This window comes from Passer montanus, unplaced genomic scaffold, assembly GCF_014805655.1.
Source record: "Passer montanus isolate IOZ18808 unplaced genomic scaffold, ASM1480565v1 scaffold2, whole genome shotgun sequence".
Lineage (NCBI taxonomy): Eukaryota > Metazoa > Chordata > Aves > Passeriformes > Passeridae > Passer > Passer montanus.
In genome coordinates this window covers 22,749,462-22,768,822 of record NW_024366591.1, presented here as the reverse complement: position 1 = coordinate 22,768,822, position 19,361 = coordinate 22,749,462, and the positions used below count along the sequence as shown (strand labels likewise).

The following is a 19,361-nucleotide window of genomic DNA, read 5'->3' as shown; positions in this document are numbered from 1 at the left end:
AAGTATTTTTATTATTTAGAGGTATATAAATTGATTTACAATATTCATCTACAGTGAAACAGGAACTAACCAGCCTTCCTGAATTAGTGTCTGACCTCCCAGTGATGCACACTGAATCTTTCACTCTTTCTACCTCAGCTCTGCTCTAACTCATCCCTACCAGACCCAGCAGCCAGAGCACATACCAGCTGACACCTTTTTTCTTGAGTTCCAGCAAGTTTTCCAGGATGCCTGAAGACAACATAAATCATACTACCAACAAATAAAGGACTAAGCAAGAAAGTTTCAGGCAGGAATATTCTGCCTCTTCCATACAAAGCAACTTTCTTCTCTGCTGAGATCAGTCAAACCATTCAGACCATGACTGCACGAGGGAAAAAACTACCCTCAACTCACTTTGAAGAAATGTCTTGCAGGCATTACAGTATAGTCTGTCCTTAAATAGCCTCAGCAGCAAGAAGAAAAATGGTTCACATTGGTAAGATGTGCAAAGAAGGTTAATTAACTAAAGTTCATGTACTGCTTTGAAGGTGGAAAGACCTTCAAAGGAAGTGTTAAGAACAGCTAACCAGAATCCATCTTTTTCAACCTCATAAAAAGCAGATCAATGCTGCATAGAATGTGCACAAAGAGAAATTGTCCAATTGTAGGATTATTCATCTTCGTTAGAGCCTAAGGGGTTGCTTAGAAACTGGTGTTTCCCAGCTGTATCTCAGTCAGAGCTGTGATTTCACTACATCAGTGGAGTCAATATGGAGTCAATATGGCTGGAACATTACAACATTTTCTTCAGCATTCAGGGCTCATAGTTTTAAAAAGCAGATTTCTGACAGCTCCCTCAAAAAGTAATTATTTCTGTGTCTGTCCAAATACATAACAGCCCAGCTAAAAATGCTGTTTCTGTCACATAGTATGCCCATTAAATAATTCATATCACTGACTAACACTGGTGAGAAGTGGTATGTAGTAGCAAAACAACAAGTGAATCTGAGTACATGGCAGCATATTTCTAAATATTAATTAGGAAGGAAAGAATGAGCATATTTAAAAATCAAACTGGAATGTATCTCTTGCTGTATTTTGTCCTTAGATAGAACATTATCATCCTTACATCCAAACTGCATGAACTGTAATAACTTAGCCAAACTCAGGAAGAATAATGGGAGGAATTGCTTTCCTCCCCAGTGGTGAACGGCTACATCTCTCAGGCAAAGAAGCACAGTTTGCTTTAGGAAACAATGTTCTAGTTCTACTGTGGAAAAGAGGTATTAGTCGGACCCTGGGAGGAAAAGTGAGTCTTGGGCAGGATGACAGCAAAACCACAATCAAACTACCAGCTGACTGTCAAAAGTAGACATTGATTTGTATCAGCTGAGGGGAATGTGACCTCCCCTGAACCCTTGTTCTCAAAATAAGGTAGTTGTATTATTTAGATGAGTGGATGGTGTTAAACATGACAAATACATAGCATGTTGTACAAGCATAGAGAGCTCAGGAATCTAAAAAACTTGTTTTCTTTCGGGCTGCTCATGGAAAGAAACTGAACAGGGAAGTAAGGTCTCAAACCAGAGTGAGAGTTTCTTTGGAAGTACTTGGATCAATACTTCAGCTTGCCCTTCTAACTGAAGCACCACACTGTGGAAACTGCATATCTAAACAGTATGCACATACACATACTTATTTTTTAAACATAAGCAAAGGTTTCAAAGCATATCACCAACAGAGGAAGCAGCCTGAAGCTCCTTGCAGGGGTCAACTGATTAGAAGAATCCCACAGCGCTGTAACAGCAAATTTCTCTCTGAATCACCAACAAATTCTAGCTCTTGTGGCTCTTATAGAATTTTGGTTTTCACCCTTGTCCCATATGACTCAAAGCCACAAAGGCCAGAGATACATTTGACCATCCAAAAAACCTCTCCACACTACGCATTTGAGTAGGCAAAACAGACAACTCAGGAAAAAAATGATGAACTGTAGGAATATAATTACGGGTTACAAAAGTATCCTTTCCATCTTCAAAAAGCTTTGTGCAGTTCTGGAAGCAAACCAGCACAGGAAGGAGGTAATTTCCTAATCAAACTTCAAAGGTTATCTTATCAAACCTACTCAATGTCCTCTACTTGGAAAACTGGCTCCAGAGTCTCCTTGGAAAACAGCGACTGAAATACAGCCATTCAGCAGGACTGAAATTACCTACTTTCAGCTTATAAGTACTCATGTGAAAACATGGATATTTCAGCACAAGAATCCCAAAGAGAACCCCAGACAGACATTCTGCTGTTTCCACCAACAAACATTTTGGCATTCATCCTGAGGACAAGAACTCATATTTTCATCAGTGAAACACAGTCAATGTACTGCAGCCAAGTAAGTGTAAACAAATCAGTTAAAAAAAATTAAGGCAACATTAGGAAATGTTCCTTTTTTTTTTTTTTTTTTAATAAGTCAACCTCTGAAAATGTCATTTTACAGCTGCAGAAGACTTTGCCTGACTTTTTTGTTGGGTCAGCCAAACTTGAAGAAAAACATGAAATATCTCTGTAACCAAGGATAGACCACTACTTTAATAGGCACTGCTCCCAAAGGAAGAGAAAATCCAATTAATAAAATGGTAGCATAATCTTTTCATTATTATTTCAGGAGCTCAGAGTTAATTGGACAAGTTTAGCTCCCTGTGAATGAATGTGTGTCCTCATTTCACAATAAATAGTCTGTAATTACCTCCATTTCTCTGAAACCAGGAGATAGCTCTCATTAGCAATACCCTGGAAGAAGCCTTTTGTGGGTTTGAGTAATATTACAAACCTCATCATTATCATATCTGGGCACCCCACAGAAGCTCTTACACACAGAGAAATGTTCTTATTTCATCTTTCATGTAGCTGCACAAATGCCCCACATGCCTATGGGGAAGCTGCACAAGTGCTTTTCCCTCAGCCTCACTGCAGCCCAGCATCTGTCTGTCACCTCCTCATGGCCCAGTGGGCTCCTTGGACCAGGCACTCCTTGCCAAGCTGCAAGGTCCAGCACACCTTCCCAAAGCACAGGGCAAAAACAGAGTGGTAGCATCCAGGTGAGAAACCTTGGCCTGATCCACCTGGCAGGTCACAACTTCCTCTTTCCACCTTAAACAACTGCCCATCCAGGACCCTTGTGCTACCTTCTGTGGGAGCATCTGCATTTTCTAGGATATTATTAAGGACACCTGATGCCAGAGAGGAATGCCACAAGGCAGGCTGTGCTGTGGTTAACTCGTCACCCACCAGAGAACACACCAGTCAGGTGTGCTGCACCATCTGCTGTGTTTTAAGAGACAAAACTTGCTCTTCAACACAGAAGCCCAGGAGTATAGCTGCCCCTCTGACACTTCAATGACCCCTGCAATTGCTTCCTTGCATATGAACACACACACACACACACACACACACAAAAGCTGTCTTGGCAAAACTGGTGTTTGTGAAGCCAAAAGGTGTTGTGACATATCATCCAAGTCCCACACTAAAAGGACTTTCTTCAGAATTTGGAGCTATTTTCCTCCCTCCAAATCTCTCTGTTAAAGAGAACAGGAATAGATGCACAACATGACAGTAGTGTTACATACAAAGATAAAGACTACTTGCAGATTTAGCACAGTTCTTATTCTCTGCAACATCATGCTGGCCCTCCTGTTAATTGCAATGATGTGGCAGAGCTCAGGCTGAGTTCTACACTCTTGGGCTGCTTTGGCTGAACTGGTATTCTCACACTGATTGCACTTTCCCTCATAATCCCCAAATCCATTTCAGCTGCTCCTTTTCAGGAGGCAGCACCATACACACAGTTTCTGGCTGCATAACTAGCCTTCAGCTGCACTAAGATGCATCCTGTTTAACCAGTTACAGTACTGCAGGGCTTCCCTCTTTTTCTCATTATACCCCAATCTTCACCTAAATTACAACTGTTATCAACAGAGATTTGAGGTATTCTAGAAAAAACCTTGTGCATTGTTGTCCCTTAAGTACAAACATCACCCTCCAAGCACAAAAACAAATGCTTGGAAAGGAGGGGAGCAGAATTCAATGAAGAAAATGTCCCAGAATTTCCTGCAACTGTTGTTAGTTTCCTTTATTCATTATATTTAGCTAACTATAGCATATTTAATGACCATCTAGGGTGGAAAGTGACACCTTGGTTTTACTCTAAGACTAAGAAAATTTCATTCCATTCTCATTTTTCACTCTCCCACCACACAGAAAATCCTCTAATTTAATAAGAAGCTTGAGGACAAGTGCTTGGACACATCAACCAGTATTCTCTTCAGAGCTGAGACAGGTGTTGAGCTCAAGCTTCAAGTCTGAGCAAAAACTTAAACCTAAGCCCTGAAGACAAGCCTGGAAAGAAACTCCTCACTGTTTCCTCACAATCTCACTCTCTTTTCCCCCTCTTTTTGCTTTATTTGTTGCTGTTCATAAGAGGAAAGTCTTAAGTATCTGATTCTACCTGTGAAGTTGAATCTTAAGGCATAGCTTTCTGAAGTTCAGAAATTCAAAGCTTGGGTTTTAAAGTCAGTCTAGCTTACTAGACTGGTTTACATTCTTGTTCTGCACATTTAAGTTACACATTAAATTTTCTCTGACCCAAAAATCAAGTCTGTTTCCATCTCTGAGTTTTACAAATGTCTTGCTCTGCCTATGCTACAAACACTGTGGGAACATGAACATAGCTTGATTTGAATATAAACATTACAGCTGATATCTCCCCTCTCCAAACTACATGCAGAGTCTCCCCAAGCAAAGCTGCTTTCAGCATTACACAATAACTGGGTACAGACATAAATAGGCTGAGAAAAGATCTGAAATAGAACAGAAATAAACCTATGCTAACTGAGAGCTGTAAAGGATGGCAAATATATTAATACTTCCCCATGTAAAGTAATAATCTCACACCAGTGAGATAATCTTCTAGTGTTAAACTGAACTGTACTCACTCCATCAGTAAGAATTAACAGATGGAGCAACTCTTTGAGATTTACATAACAGTAATTAAACAAATCCTCACAATGGCCACATGATTTCATGCTCATGCCAGGGCAGTCTACAAAAAAAAAGCTTTACTCTCATGTTGGAAAATTCCAGAACACGTAGCCTGAAGAGCTCCACAAGAGCCATCAGCCTCATAACTTGGATCAGCCTGCCTCATCCTCCACGATATCCTCTTCACTGTCCACTTAAGAGTGAGAGCAGAAAACTCAGAAACAAAGCAGCTGTAATAGGCACCTTCATCATCTGTAGGAAGAAGTCCCATGGCACCTGCTTCACTGCCACAAGCACCAGCAGCTCCCTTTGGGGCTAGGACCTGAGGCTGGAGGTAGGCATGGGAAATGCAAGAATTACCCATTACTACTGGCAGGAACTGTCCCCACTGATAACACCCTCACACCTGTACATGTGTGAATGTCTAGTAATCTAAAAGGGCAAGAAATAAGCAAGGTACTTGAGCTGCACATTAACTGTAGAAGGAAGGAGTCTGCCCGTTAGAGATGGAAAATGCAGAAAGGGACAATATTTTGTATTTTCACATGGTCTCTCCCTCCTGCACAAAAGTCAGCAGCATCATTAGCACCAGCAGACTTCCCTTACCTCTCTGAGGTGCTGGACACAGGGATGACAGAATGGGGCTTCCCAGAAGTTCACCTCTGAGAAATCTTCAGTCATGCTGGACACAGGGCCACCACCTCCATATCCCACACCTGGGGGTCCTGCAGAACTCTTTCTCCACCCCACCCACAACTCCACCTCTGATGTCTTGGGCCAGAATCATGTAGCTAACACACAGACCTTTGTCTCCAGCATGTGAAATACATCTAGAAATCGCCCATCACATTTGACGATAAAATCAACCCCTGAAAGCAAATTAATCTCATTAAACCTGAAACTAGACCAGATCCAGATTGCAGAAGGTATCCATCCATTTCTGCTAATTGTGCAATAGGCCATCTGCTGTTGCTGAAAATGTCTGCCCACCATCACCCCCCAACTAATGAACTGTTTCACAGCTTTTGGGTTCTTGTGCTCTTCCAAACAGGATGTGTAAATACCCATCACCCCCCAACTAATGAACTGAATGAGCTGTTTCACAGCTTTTGGGTTCTTGTGCTCTTCCAAACAGGATGTGTAAATAGAAAGGAAACTGGCAGAATGAAACATGCACTGATAGCTGTTTATTCCCCTCCCAGCTGAGTGATGGGGATTAAAAATATCAAAGCAGGTGTTCTGCTGCCACCACATGGTCATGAACAGTCCTAAGCATTTTTAAAATAAAGTGCTTCCTCAGAATGCATCAGTTCACTAAGCCCAGAATTTTTACGTATTTCCTTAACATGCCTTTGGCTGGGGATTCTTGTACCAAATCCATCAAATGCCCACAGTTCCAGCATGGCTGCTAGCTCTGCCCTGCAACCAGGTGGAATCCTGTGGAGGTGTATCCAACTCTATTTCTCTTTTTGTGGAAAGCAAACAAGTTTGTGAGATACCTGATTAAAAAAATCCCTGCAAGCAAAAGGAAGAGGAAGAGTTGGAAGTGGTTTTATATTTTAGTGACAAATATTTCCAACAGTTCATTCTCTCAGGAGTAAATTCTGGATTCTATTAAAGAAGAGTGACGCTGTTTGTGATGCAGCCAATATTTTTGTGCAGAGATGCAAAAACCACTATCACTGAGGTCTTGAAGTGACAAAAGGCTTTAATTTTAAAATAGACAAGAGAACAGGTATTAGGATGATTCAGCTCCCAACCATAAAGAAGGTTATAATTAAAACATTTATTGGTTCTGTGAATATTAAGAGAATGTCATGACCCCATGGTTTAAAACCACGTAGCAGGTTGAAGAGAGTTTCTCAGGCTTTCAGTGTAGTGTAGTATCAACCCTTGTCCGATACCAGTGAGGTGCAATATGGGTGAATGTGTGGACGACACTGTTTAGAGTGAAAATGAGCTGATTCCCCTTTACAATATCAGTCTCACCATGTAGTACTTGTTACTTTGTCCCTCAAGGTAATTCACAAACCAGAGCTACTGTAATATATTACTCTTTCTCCAATCTGTCTTAAAGGGACAGATTTTTGAAGCAGGAATATCAAAAGTATCAAAAAGATTTAGGATCTGTAAGACAGGCAAGTCATCTGGCTTGAGATGGGTTGACTGTGGAGTCCACACTGACCTTTTCATCCAACATGAAAAACTGACTTTTACATTAGCATTTGGGATGATCATTTTCAGCTGTCATTGATATTACTTGACCAAAGTTCAAGAAAGGAATGGCCACAACAGCAACAGTCTGTATTCTAAGGAGCCATTTTTGGTAACTCAAATTGCTGTCATTTATTTCACTCTAAAATACTTCTGTTGACATATGTCAGTGCTTTATTGTGATAGTTTTGACCTCAGTAAAGAACTCGTAGGAATCCTTTGCTCCCTCCCTGCCTATGCCTGAGGCTTTCATCCCACCAAATGGCAAGTTCAGGTCTCTCACAAGCCAGCAGTTGGTCCACACCAATCCAGACTGCAGCCTGTGTGCCACCCTGTGAACGCGTCCCACGTTGCCGGACCACACCGTGGCTGCCAAGCCGTATTTCACACCGTTGGCTCTTCTGATCACCTCCTCTTCTGTATCAAATGCTACCACACACGTCACAGGACCAAAGATCTCTTCTTGCATGCAACAGGATTCATCCTTGACTTCAGCAATTACTGTGGGCAACATGAAATAGCCTTTCTGGTTGCCAGGTGGGAGGGCCAAAGGATCCACTCCCTCTCCGCAGAGGACTCTGGCTCCTTCAGCCTGGGCTTTCTTCACGTAGGTCCTTACCTGGGGAAGCAGCAGAAAAACATCACTGCTAAAGGACACCAAATCCCAAGAGTTCACACATCAGCAGAAGCCCCTGAACAACTCTAGCTGGAACATGCTGCCCTCTTACAATAGAGGGCAGCATTCCCTAAATTTTGTTGTTATGCTTCTTTGTAAGCAAAGCTGTGTATTTCTTGCTGAAAAAGTAATTGTTTTCTCTTTCCTAATACTTACTAGCCTAGCAGACAACACTGCTGGCCCTTCCCACTAAGTATGGTCAAAAGGGTAGGACTCAGTGAAAACACAAGTGGTTCCAGAGCCTCCCTCCCCCAGGAGCAGTTTGCCATGTATCCCATACCATGGTTCACTCATTTACTCCAAGAAATCAGTAGTATTTTCCTGCCTCACAGGCAAGACTTCTCAATGTTTACATGCCACGAGGACGATGAAGCCATGAATGGTACAGAAAATCTCATCAATAAATGATTAAAGATGTTTCCACGGCTGCTGCTACCATATGCTTGCTACCTTGAACACATAGGATGTTCTGTTGATCTGCTTCTGCTGTTCTGCAGTCGCTGCCTGGTTTCCCTCCTTACAGAAAGACCACAGAGATACCACAAGACTTCCTTATCTTTTTCTTCTTTTAGGCACCTTGGTAGGTAAAACGTGGGAGTTCTCTGTGGTGCTACAGACTAAGGTCCACAGGAAGTGGGTGTTGCTACCACTCTACTTCAGAACAAGAGAACCTGGAGAACCTTCTGAGGCATCAGGGAAGCATATCAAAGGTCTGGCTTTCTCTCACTCTGTGGTTTTTTGGTCTGCTTCTTGCGTCAGAGAGTTCTGGGATATAAGCATCTGCTCTCCCTGAACTCTGACACCACAACTTTCATTTCATATAAGCCACTAAAGCAGACTGTGTCTAACTGTGCACCATCTCAGCTGCTCTCCACACAGCTAGACCATTACAAATTACTGCAAGCAGTTCTAGGAAACTGTTCTGTACAAGCCTGAATTTGCCAGAGTGATATAAAAATAAAACTTTTACCTTGTCAACTAACTTATTAGGTAAATTAGTGATCTTTGCAAATGCACTATTAAAATCCAAGAAAATGTTGTTGAACTCTAAGATTTGTGAGTATAAATTCAGGACTTAAAAGAAATTATAATTATCTCATTCAAACAGGAGGAAATATACTTTTGCCATTTTAAATTATTTTCCCCAGGGAGTTTGATTTTTTTTTCAGAGCAATCACATGATCCCAAGCCACAGGCAACAGAAATCTCATTAAAAAGATACCTTATAATGGCTTTATCATCCCTCAAAGCTGATCTTGGAGATGACAAGATCCTTTCCCACATAGTCCTGAAACTACCTTTTAGCCCTCTAAAAGATGAGATGAAATCACATAAACTCCATGTAGCATCACCTTTTCTAGATGCTCTTTACTTATTAGTGCTCCCACATCAATTGCAGGATCTGAGGGATTCCCAGTCTTCCACTTCTTGGCCTCTGCCACAAACCTCTTCAAAAACTCACTGTAAATTCCCCTCTGAACAAAGATCCTGGAGGTGCAGAGACAGATCTCACCCTATCAAAAACAAAGAAATAAACTAGAAATCAACAATATTGGTTCATAATACATTGCACTGTTGACATATATTAGGAATTACAACCCAGTTCACTTGTGTGCCTGCATTCTTGGTAGTGCAAACTACGTTAACCAGCACTGCAAAGTAGGATTTTTTTTCCAAAAGGAGAAGGAAAAGGCAAAACTGTATCAATATCATGCAATCACCACCATAAGTAAATTTAATTTTATAAATTACATGTTTTCTTCTCCAACATTTTTTATAGAAAACATGATTTCCAACTCTGAATGATCTCTCTCCATTTCCTGATAATCTCTCTGTGATACCAAGCTATTTTCCTAACATTTGCCCAGATACAATTTCCTGGCTTTGGTGCTCTCTCCTGAGGGTGGTGATGAGGGAAGAATAATGTTGGTAAAATTTTTGGGGAAGTCCCCTAATTTAATTCTAACAAATCAACAAGCTTCCCACTTTCTTACTCAGTGGAACTTAAAGCAGCTGCTTCCATGAGAGATAAAAAATCTATGTACTTTGAGAGGAGTAATAACACCTTGTTATCTTCTGATGGAGAGCACAAGGAAGAGCCTTTATTACTCTGTGTCCCTCCCTGTGGAATAATGAAACCTTTTTCATATTTTTCTACTTAGGATCTTCTCAAACACGATCTTGAAATAGACCTTGACAATCTGAGATTCAGATCCAAAGGTAGGCGCAGCATGCACACAAACCCTCAGACATGGTCCCACCCTGCTGCCAGCGGGGCTTGTGTGTTACAGGGGCGGGAGGCACCTGGTTGGCAAAGCTGGACCTCACGGTGGTGGGGATGCACTGGCTCAAGTCGGCATCATCGAAGATGATGGCGGGGTTTTTGCCTCCCAGCTCCAGCGAGAGGCGCTTGCAGTGCGGAGCGCTTTTCTCCGTGATCCGCTGCGCCGTCAGCGTGCTGCCCGTGAAGGAGATCAGAGGCACGTCGGGGTGGCACACCAGGGCCTCTCCTGCCTTGGCCCCTGTTCCAAACACGACATTCACCACCCCAGGAGGCACTCCTGATGGGAACAAAGGCACACGGTCATTGTAACCATCTGTCTCCCCGAGGGTGTCACTTCACTTTGTTTTGTCCTTGAAGTTAGAAAGTTACCAGCAGCTCGAGGGCAAAAAATACTAACTCTCAACTTCAGTGGCAGCTGAAATGCACGATGTTAGACAGCTCTATGGGTCATGGGTTAAATGATAAAAGCAGTCCCACTGATCAAACTTGTCTGACGTGCATCACCAGAGTGGAACAAGAAATTGTTCTCCCAGTTTTAATTAATAGTGTAACAAATACAGCCGTGACACAGTTACCAAGAGCTGATTCTCACTCCTTTATTCTCTCATGGCTCCTTTGCTTGCACCACAGACTTAGGAGACACTGGTAAGTGCAGGAGAGGCAAAACTTTTCATCAGAAGATAGTGGGGAAAAATGAGCAATAGCTGGATATGGAAAACAGGATAGTATGAGAACAGAGAAAGCCTTCTGTTCTCCAGTGCAACATTCAGCTACAGCAGTCTTTCCCAAAGCCTCTGAGCCCCTTCTGATTTCAACTAAAAAACACCCAATGAACAGACAAGCATTTCCATTCAATTCCTGTTCCTTTGCATGCTGCAGGACTTACCTGCTTTCTCCAAGAGCTTGCACATCATCCAGGCTGTGACAGATGTCATCTCACTTGGCTTGGCAACCACAGTATTTCCACATGCAATGGCAGGAGCTATTTTCCAAGTCAACAAATACAGTGGCAAATTCCAAGGACTGATTAAACCAGCTACAAAACAAAACCACGAAGACAGGAGGTCAGTCTGCTGGGATACAAAACTCATTTCTCTGACCTCAAGAATTATATACACCAATTCAGATCTATGAAGGGAATTTGGCCATGGCTTTTATTTCCAGACAATATGTACAATAAATTTGCAGCATTTCTCACAGGGAGATAACGTCTTAAAAGACCTGTGCAAATAATTCTAAAAGTGATCAGCTGAGCTCTCTGAATAAGTTTTGCTGCTTCTTCAGGGCAGAATCTTATATTCTCAATAAGTTTTTTAATGTTTTGCAGGAACATTAATGCAAGGTTAGGCATAACAACAATTTGCAACAACTTGTCTGTGGTAATACTTTGTATTAGCAAAGAGCAAGTGAAAGTAATTATAGAATGGTTTGGGTTGAGAGGGTCCTTAAAGATCATCTGGTTCCAACCCCTCAGGGACACCTTTCACTAGACCATGTTGCTCAAAGCCACATCCAACCTGGCCTTGAACACTGCCAGGGTTGAGGCATTGTCCATTTCTTCAGGCAACTTGTATCAGTGCCTCATCACCCTCACAGTAAAGAATTTCTTCCTAACACTTGTTCACGTTGAAGCCATTCCCCCTTGTCCTATCACTACATGTCCTTGCAAAAAGTCCCCCTTCTCTTAAGCTCTCTTGCAGGTCTCTCAAGAGCGTTCTCTTCTCCAAGCTGAATGTGCCAGCTCAGATCACATTCCTGCTTTCTCTTGCTCTTTCAAGCTGTTTTTTAATTTTCAATTTTAATATTAAACAAACTCTGTATAATATACAGCACACATTTTCCAGATAAATTTTAGTCTAACTTATGAGTGCCAAAATTTATCACTATATAAATTGTTGTTCTCATGAATTGCTGAAAGACCAGAATTATTTTCAGTAATTGCCTTTAGGAATATTTTCACTTTACATATTAGTAGGAAATTATGAAAAAAATCTGTAATTGTCATGTGTGGCTCCTTACAAAAGCTACAGGATTTCTTTCTGTTTGATGGTGCAGATTCAGTGAGGGACTTTTCCTTATGAGAATAATTTTACCAGAAAAAGTCATGTTGTCCACTGCTCAAGAAAAGTTTTAACAGGGTCCTCTAAGTTAGCCAATTTTACTTTTAAGTAATTCAAGTGAAAATGTGGAGAACTCACAAATATTTAATGTTATATGTTATTTATGTTATATTGTATAACTTAACCTAATAATGAAATCATTACAACACTGCTACTTGTCAGCATAGGACTTTATTTTCTGAAGCAGCAGCAGCATCTAGTGGCTGAGTTCAGCAATTCCCCAGCTAGAGTGGCTTATTCACCCACGTGCACTCGGGTCACAGACTACTACTGCTTTCCCAAAGGAGAGAGGATCCCACTCTGCCCACTGGAGCAGGAGCTCAGTGCTCTGCACATCGCACTGACCCACAGCTGTAATGCTCAGCCACAGACACACACGGACAAAACACAAGAGAGACTGTAAAGCTGAGAGCAGTAGATGAAGCTTTTCAGGTATGCAGTCTTTTTTCTTTTTTTGCCATGAAGTCATACAACTGACTTTACATGAAGTTGCTGATGCTTTAGCAGACAAGCCCATGTTTAGCACATGACTCAGAGATAATAAATGCTTTCAAAAACTCTTTGCTGAGCCCCTACGGAGGCAGACATTCTGCCAAGCATTTCAGCATGTGAGGATTATCATACCAACTCCCACAGGTGCCCTCGAGGTGTAGTGCACACAGCCCATGGTTGGCATTTCGGTGCACTCTGTGACGTGATGAAGGATGGAAGAGGCAAAGAATCGGAAGTTGTGCACAGCCCGAGGGATGTCCACCGTTCTGGCAAACGTAATCGTTTTTCCTGAAACAAAAGCAAACCTGCTGCTGTCATCATGGACAGAAACATTGCTTTAATAGTCTGCTCTCAAAGCTGATTGGTGTGTCTTATGGGAAATGTCTTTTGTCCTGTGCCCAAGTAATCGCCAGCACAGTACAAACGTAGTCAATGACAACAGCTCCCCTCTAGCAATTCCAAATATCTGACAACTGAAGTCACAGTCAGTAATTCCGAAAAGCAAGAATCACCCAGGAATCCCAAATCCAAAACCTCCTCAAGGTTCATGCGCATCTACCCCAATTTGCTCCAACAGCTCATACCATAAAAAAAAAAATCATCCAAATCCTCCATTTCAATATTCAGCAAGGCACACTTATTTGAGATCAGCTGTTCCAGTTCTTACCCTGATCCTTTGACTCTGCTTGTGCAAATGCTTCCAGGTCATGTTCAATCAGGTCTGCCAACTTGTTCAGGATCTGAGATCTTTCCAATGGACTTTTTGAGGACCAAATTGGGAAGGCATCTTTGGCAGCTTTGACAGCAGCTTCCACCTTAAAAAGCAAAAGAGGGATGGTGAATGCTAATGAAAGGCTTAAGAAAATATTAAACACTCAGCAGATAAATTTATATTTCAGAGACTAATAATCCAGACTACATTGCTGGGGAGATGACAATTCCTTAGAGCTTCTCCATTGTTATCAAGACACTATCCCATGACTCAAGAAGTGTTACTGAAACAGAATATCTAGAAAAGAAACTTCCACTGGAATTCTTGTTTTTCTCCAAATACAGCAACTTGTGGGCCACCCTCCAGGCCTGGAAGAAATTCTGGAATGGTCAGCTGGCACCAGCAGGTGCCACTGGCCAAAACAAAAAAAAATCTTTTTTCTCATGGAGGAAAGAGCAAGAGCAAATGCAGCTTCAGTCTCAACATGCACAACCCTTGCAACACAAGACTTCACCACAGCAGGCAATGATGAAAGTAAGGGGCTGGATGCTCAGCTAGCTCTTGATTTCTACCATTTGGTTCAAGCAATGACTAAGAATATATTTAGAGAATGGACATTCAAGAGGAAAATTTTGTCTTACCTGATCACAGCTAGAAATTCATTAATGCCCTCACGGAAAAAAAAATGTTCCTTTTTCAACTCTGGGAGTTTAGTCAGTTCTCTTACCAGACATCTAACAAGCCTACAGGTAAGAATCATTATGTATTTATACAGATACACACCACTCCTATCAGTATATTGCCTGAGATGTACATGACTGATGCACAGTCCTTCAGCATGACATTTCTGAACAGTGGCAGATTACCAGCACTTTTCTGAAGCAGACCCATCTTCAAAGGATTAAAATTCAGCAGAAGGCTTTCTGTCCCATCAATCATTTCCTCTGGACTCTTAAATGGAAGTTACCTGCATCTGTCTGTTGATTTATAAGCAGTTCCTTCTTCATGTTTGCCAGTCTCACACTAACTAAAGATGGTGATCAATATCCTTCCATATTCTAACTGCTCTATTTCCCAGCTTTGGCTACCTATGTAACACTTATACCATACTCCCCATGTCTAATATATGCATCAAAGTGGTGGTTTAGTCACAGCTGTCGAAGCTGAGTTCCTAAAATTTTTCCTCATACAATTTCTCCAGTTTGGGAAATCTGCCAAAATCAATAACTAGGAGGATGCTGATGTAATATTGATCAGACCATTATGACCTCCCTGAATGTTGCCATATTGCTAGTCCCCATGAAGTTACTGAAGGCTCCTTTCCACCAATTCCACAAAAATGAGTTCTGAATTTGTTCCTTCAGATTGTGACAGGTCAAATAAAAACCATCACAAAATAATTTACAGCTATTCCAAAGACTTTTTAACTAATGAGGGCACAAAAGTTCAAGCAAGCAAAAAAATAAAATCTATATACCCCTTCTCTTTCCTCCTCCCACACACATCAGAATTTATGGGCCCTGTAAAAATAACACCCAGAGCTTGAAAGCAAGAACACCACCAGTGCAGGGGGCAAGGTGGGAAATAAACCAACGTGCAGAGTCACATGGATCACTGGCCAAGCTCAGAAACCTAGACTCTTCTCTTTCGACTGTAGTTCCACAACCTCCTGCTCAAGTGCCAATAGCAGCAGGCTGTCAGCCACTGAACAGCTGAAACAGGACCAAACCAGGCCTGGGAAAGGGGAACTGCAGCTTCCTGAGTGAGTCCAGTGCAGATGCCATGCTAGCCTGAAATGTTCACCCTCTGTGAAACCACACCACCTTCACTAATTAACTTGTTCTTCCACCCTCCCATCCTGTGCTGCTGCTGATCTGTCCTCTCCTCTGTGGCCTTTTCCACCAGGTGCTGCCAGGAGAGGAGACAGTCAATACTGTCTGCATTTTTAACCCTTTAGTGGGTTTAGAAAAAAGGACAAAAATATTGTTTTTTCACAAACAGCAGAAGAAAAATCTAGCAAAGGAAGGAATTAAGTGGAAATTAACGTAAGAAGAAAAAAGGAGAGAGATCTGTAGAGAAGAACTAAGCATACAAAGGTTAAACAGTTACTTAGTTTGATTAGCAAAAACCAGCAAAGAAAGTCAAGCCACAAAGCAAGCATGCATAAGAATTCAACTATGAACTCCTGTGTCTGAAACACTTCCTTCTGCTTTCCTCTTCTGCATGAGACAGACACAGAGAAACAACACACAATCCAGACCCGTCATAAAAAGTTGCTATCAAAATACCCCATGCTGAACTGCCCTCAGGACAAGATGTTTGCTTTTGCAGAGGATGATATGCAGCAGCCAGGTTCTTCAAAGAGAAGTGTTTTTAAAGCAGATATTTGCCAGTACTAATTAGTCATCAGCCTGTCTTTTGGATATACAGGGCACTTGCTCATCTTGCTGTGGTACTGCCATGTAGAATTTAAGATATCTAGCTAGGGAACAAACTGACTCCTAGAAAAAAATACATTCAGTATTTTTGGCAGAAAGTGGCTAAAATAGCCACAACAGCTGACCTGGTATTAAACTCTGGGGTCAGCAACAAACTCACTTTGCTTCACCTAACTTCCCAGAAAAATCTACCAAGATAATATGCAACTGGACATTGAGCCTTGCTAGAAACCAGCACCCTGAGTCCTTTGTTGAACTCTGGTCTAGATGCTTAATTGGTATTTCTAGATAGCCTCAAGTAGTATGTGATTGCATTTTCTTCAGCAAATTCCACCCATCCCCAGTGGATGCCAGCTCTGCAGAGCACAACCTTCTTGTGCAGTTGTCTAAAATAGGACTAAAGCACTCACCAAATTTACAGTTCTTTAATCAGGGTTCCCATTGCTACACACAAACACTGACTCAGAAAGCTGAAAGAGAAAAGCATTGCTCTTAGGATGCTTGAACTCTATCTCTAGAGTGACCAGCAGCCTCTGGCATTCTCAGATCTCTCTGGTTTTAATGATTTTGCAAATGAATGGACAAGAAGATTTGCTCCTGCACATCAAAGAGCAAACTTTTCAGGCATAATTAGGATTGGAATGAACTTACACAGATATATTCCAACAAACCCAACCTGTTACTCTTTAACCCTTGGTCACCAGCATCTAACAAATATTTACCCAGTTGAAATTACAGTGCAAAGGTTTCTGCTGAGAGAAGCTGTCAATAAGGCTGAAATACAAGCAAAGAGAACAGGTACACACTGCAGTATTCTGTTTTAAAAAACATTTTCAAAATGCTGTCCATTATTTGACAATATTTTCCAAGCCCTCTGTGCTATCCAAGCTGTCCAGTCACTTTCCTCTTCAGTGAGTTTGAAACACTATTTTGGACACAGACTTTAAGGTCCCCTATAAAGCAGCATCAATGAAACTGCAGCTCCCCCAATGAACATCATTGCCCATCCACACCCAAATATGTACAATGTTCCAGGAAACATTCACCCCAGTAGGGAGCACAAGACCAGGAAACCCTATAGATGCAGAGGACAGGGTATGTTATAAGGAAACACACTCATCACAACCACTGAATATCCAACTGCTAACACCAAAAACCAGAGAGGTCTGAAAGCTTTTTACCATTTTCAGAGAAGAGACAGCAAGCCAAAAACCCTTTTAAATGAAAACTGCAAATCATCAAGACACTAAGGGGAGAACACAGTTGCATATGGTGCCTCTAAGTTTATTTACAGAAGAGATCAATAAACACTGCTCTCACAGATTGTTTATATTTACAGCCTGTCTGGGTGTTATTGTGAACTTATGCACAAGGCATCTCCCACCATGTGAGCTGAAGGAGCTCCATGCAAGCTACTGAAGCTTTATTGATTCACACCAGCTTGGAATCCAGATCATAACTTTCTAATAGCAAAATGTAAAAAAAAAATGGCAGCATTTGCTGCTGCGGCAGTAGATTACACAATACTACAATATAATCAAGGATTTACTTGTTTAGGCATTGACATAGTCATTTTTCTGTTCTCTCACCTCCAGCCTCTCTCACTCACAAGGTTATTGTTACATGCATTTAACATTTTTCACTTTTTTGTACTTGTGGATAGTACTCACCTCTTCTTTGCCACTGTCTGGAACCCTGCAATAGACATCTCCAGTGGACGGATTATAGGAGTCTATGTAGGAGGAACAAGGAACAAATTTGCCACCTATGAAGTTTTCCAGCACTAAGAGAGCCTTTGAGTGAGCCATTGTTGGCTGCTTGCTTCACCTGTGATTTTTTTCAACGAGGCAACAATTCAGATTAGTATGTCTGTATGTATTTGCACAGTGAGTCCGAACTCCTCCCCTGTCTCTCCTGCACCACTTGTTTACAATTGAGAACAAACCCTGGCAACAACAGCAGGAAAGACCAAAGGAGAAAAAAATTAGTATTACTGTGACCCTTGGTTCTTTTCTAGGAGTTGAAGCAAGGAGGGAAGAACAGGACAGCTGCTGGAAACCAGCTTTTCTCTGTCTGAAGGAAATGAAAGACTGAAAAAAAAAGAGAGAAAACGAATGGTTTAACAGGGGAATTTATACCTATAACAGTTTTTGAAGTTACAGTTTGAAGACATTTTGCAACAACTAAACAAAACAATTCAACACTCAAACATCTGGCCAGGAACCTGCTTCTAAGTGTCAGCAGACAAAAGACACTTAAGACCAGCATATCTGCAGCCCACGTTCACTGTTCTATCAGTACTTTTCCTTGTATCCCCAAAACCAATGCACCTCAAACCAAAAGATTTTAAGCAATAAGAAACTCTTTTCCACAAAGATCACCAAACATCAAACAATACAAACAGCTGAGTGACCCCTCAATTGAGAAGCACAATCCTACCTGGTATACTCTTATATGTTGTCAGAAATTCATCAGGCTTTTTCTCCCCAAAAAAGCAAGACACTGGCTGTCATGCTTTCCCTTCCATAAATATTCCAGTGGAAGCCCCTTACTACAGAGAAACCTGTTACATATAATTAGTTTTTCCATTTTTTATAATTAGTTTCCCATTAGTTTAGAACCTAAACTGCCCAGTAAGAGCTGTGTAAAAGACGTGTTCTCCAAGACAATGCTGAGGATTATCAAATTGCTTTAAGATTGCATTGCACCTCCTTGTTCTCCAGAGATATTCAAAATGCTACACCCAGAGAGCAGTATGTTCTCACCAGGAGATTGTGAATATCTCATTCAGGAGTTTAGGAAGGTTTTGCATCCTAGACAACTGGCAAGCCATCAAGTTTCACGTGGATCAACATGCAATCATATTTTGATCGAAGAAAGGTGATATGCTTCTATTGCACAACAACAGATCATTTATGCTTCAACCAAGTGGCACCTCTGGGCAGAGTTCAAATCTGTGCTGAAAGGTAGTGCAGTCATGTTGAAACTGGATTATGTAATACCTCTGCTTCTCCCAAGCTGCAAACTGGGAAAGCTAGCATGCAGTAGCTTTTCAGTCATCACAGAAAAGTAAGCCTCAAAATTTAGTGCAAAACATGTGTGAGAAGAGTTATCAGAGGTTCACCGTGTATTACACTTCCTTGTCCATAAATAGTAAGGAATTTATGCAAGTCTTAGAACTGAAGACTGTAACTGCTCCCTGATTTAAGGGCAACCTAAAGATTTTCAAAGCTTGAAGGCAAGCTCAAGTGGAACCAGTTCAATGCAAGAGCTTGGCAGTATAAATCTCTGGAATCCACCAAGGGCACCTAAACCTTCACAGTGGCATGTTGAAACTGGTAAATATTTAAATGCAATTTTTGGTCTCTAAAAAGACATAACAAATAGTGGTAATTCATAAACTTGCAGTAAC

The 19,361-nt window shown here is 41.4% G+C and overlaps 1 protein-coding gene across 1 annotated transcript; it reads right to left on the bottom strand.

Moving 5' to 3' along the window:
* Positions 1-6,703: 6,703 nt before the first annotated feature.
* Positions 6,704-17,868, bottom strand: ALDH8A1 (aldehyde dehydrogenase 8 family member A1). Its single transcript, XM_039707610.1, has 7 exons — positions 17,620-17,868; positions 13,467-13,614; positions 12,932-13,087; positions 11,074-11,223; positions 10,208-10,464; positions 9,256-9,417; positions 6,704-7,846 (listed from the first exon to the last, which is right to left on the bottom strand). The coding sequence occupies exons 1-7, from the start codon at positions 17,755-17,757 to the stop codon at positions 7,394-7,396; spliced, it is 1,464 nt and encodes a 487-aa protein (XP_039563544.1). The 5' UTR covers positions 17,758-17,868; the 3' UTR covers positions 6,704-7,393.
* Positions 17,869-19,361: the final 1,493 nt, after the last annotated feature.

Bases quoted from the DNA above. Each gene is read 5' to 3' on its own strand.
- ALDH8A1 (XM_039707610.1), bottom strand. From the start codon at position 17,757: ATGGCTCACTCAAAGGCTCTCTTAGTGCTGGAAAACTTCATAGGTGGC. The intron at 11,224-12,931 runs GTATGATAATCC...TTTGTTTTGTAG, and splicing joins GAGGGCACCTGTGGGAGTTG to CTGGTTTAATCAGTCCTTGG. The intron at 7,847-9,255 runs GTGATGCTACAT...CTGCTTCCCCAG, and splicing joins GTAAAGAGCATCTAGAAAAG to GTAAGGACCTACGTGAAGAA.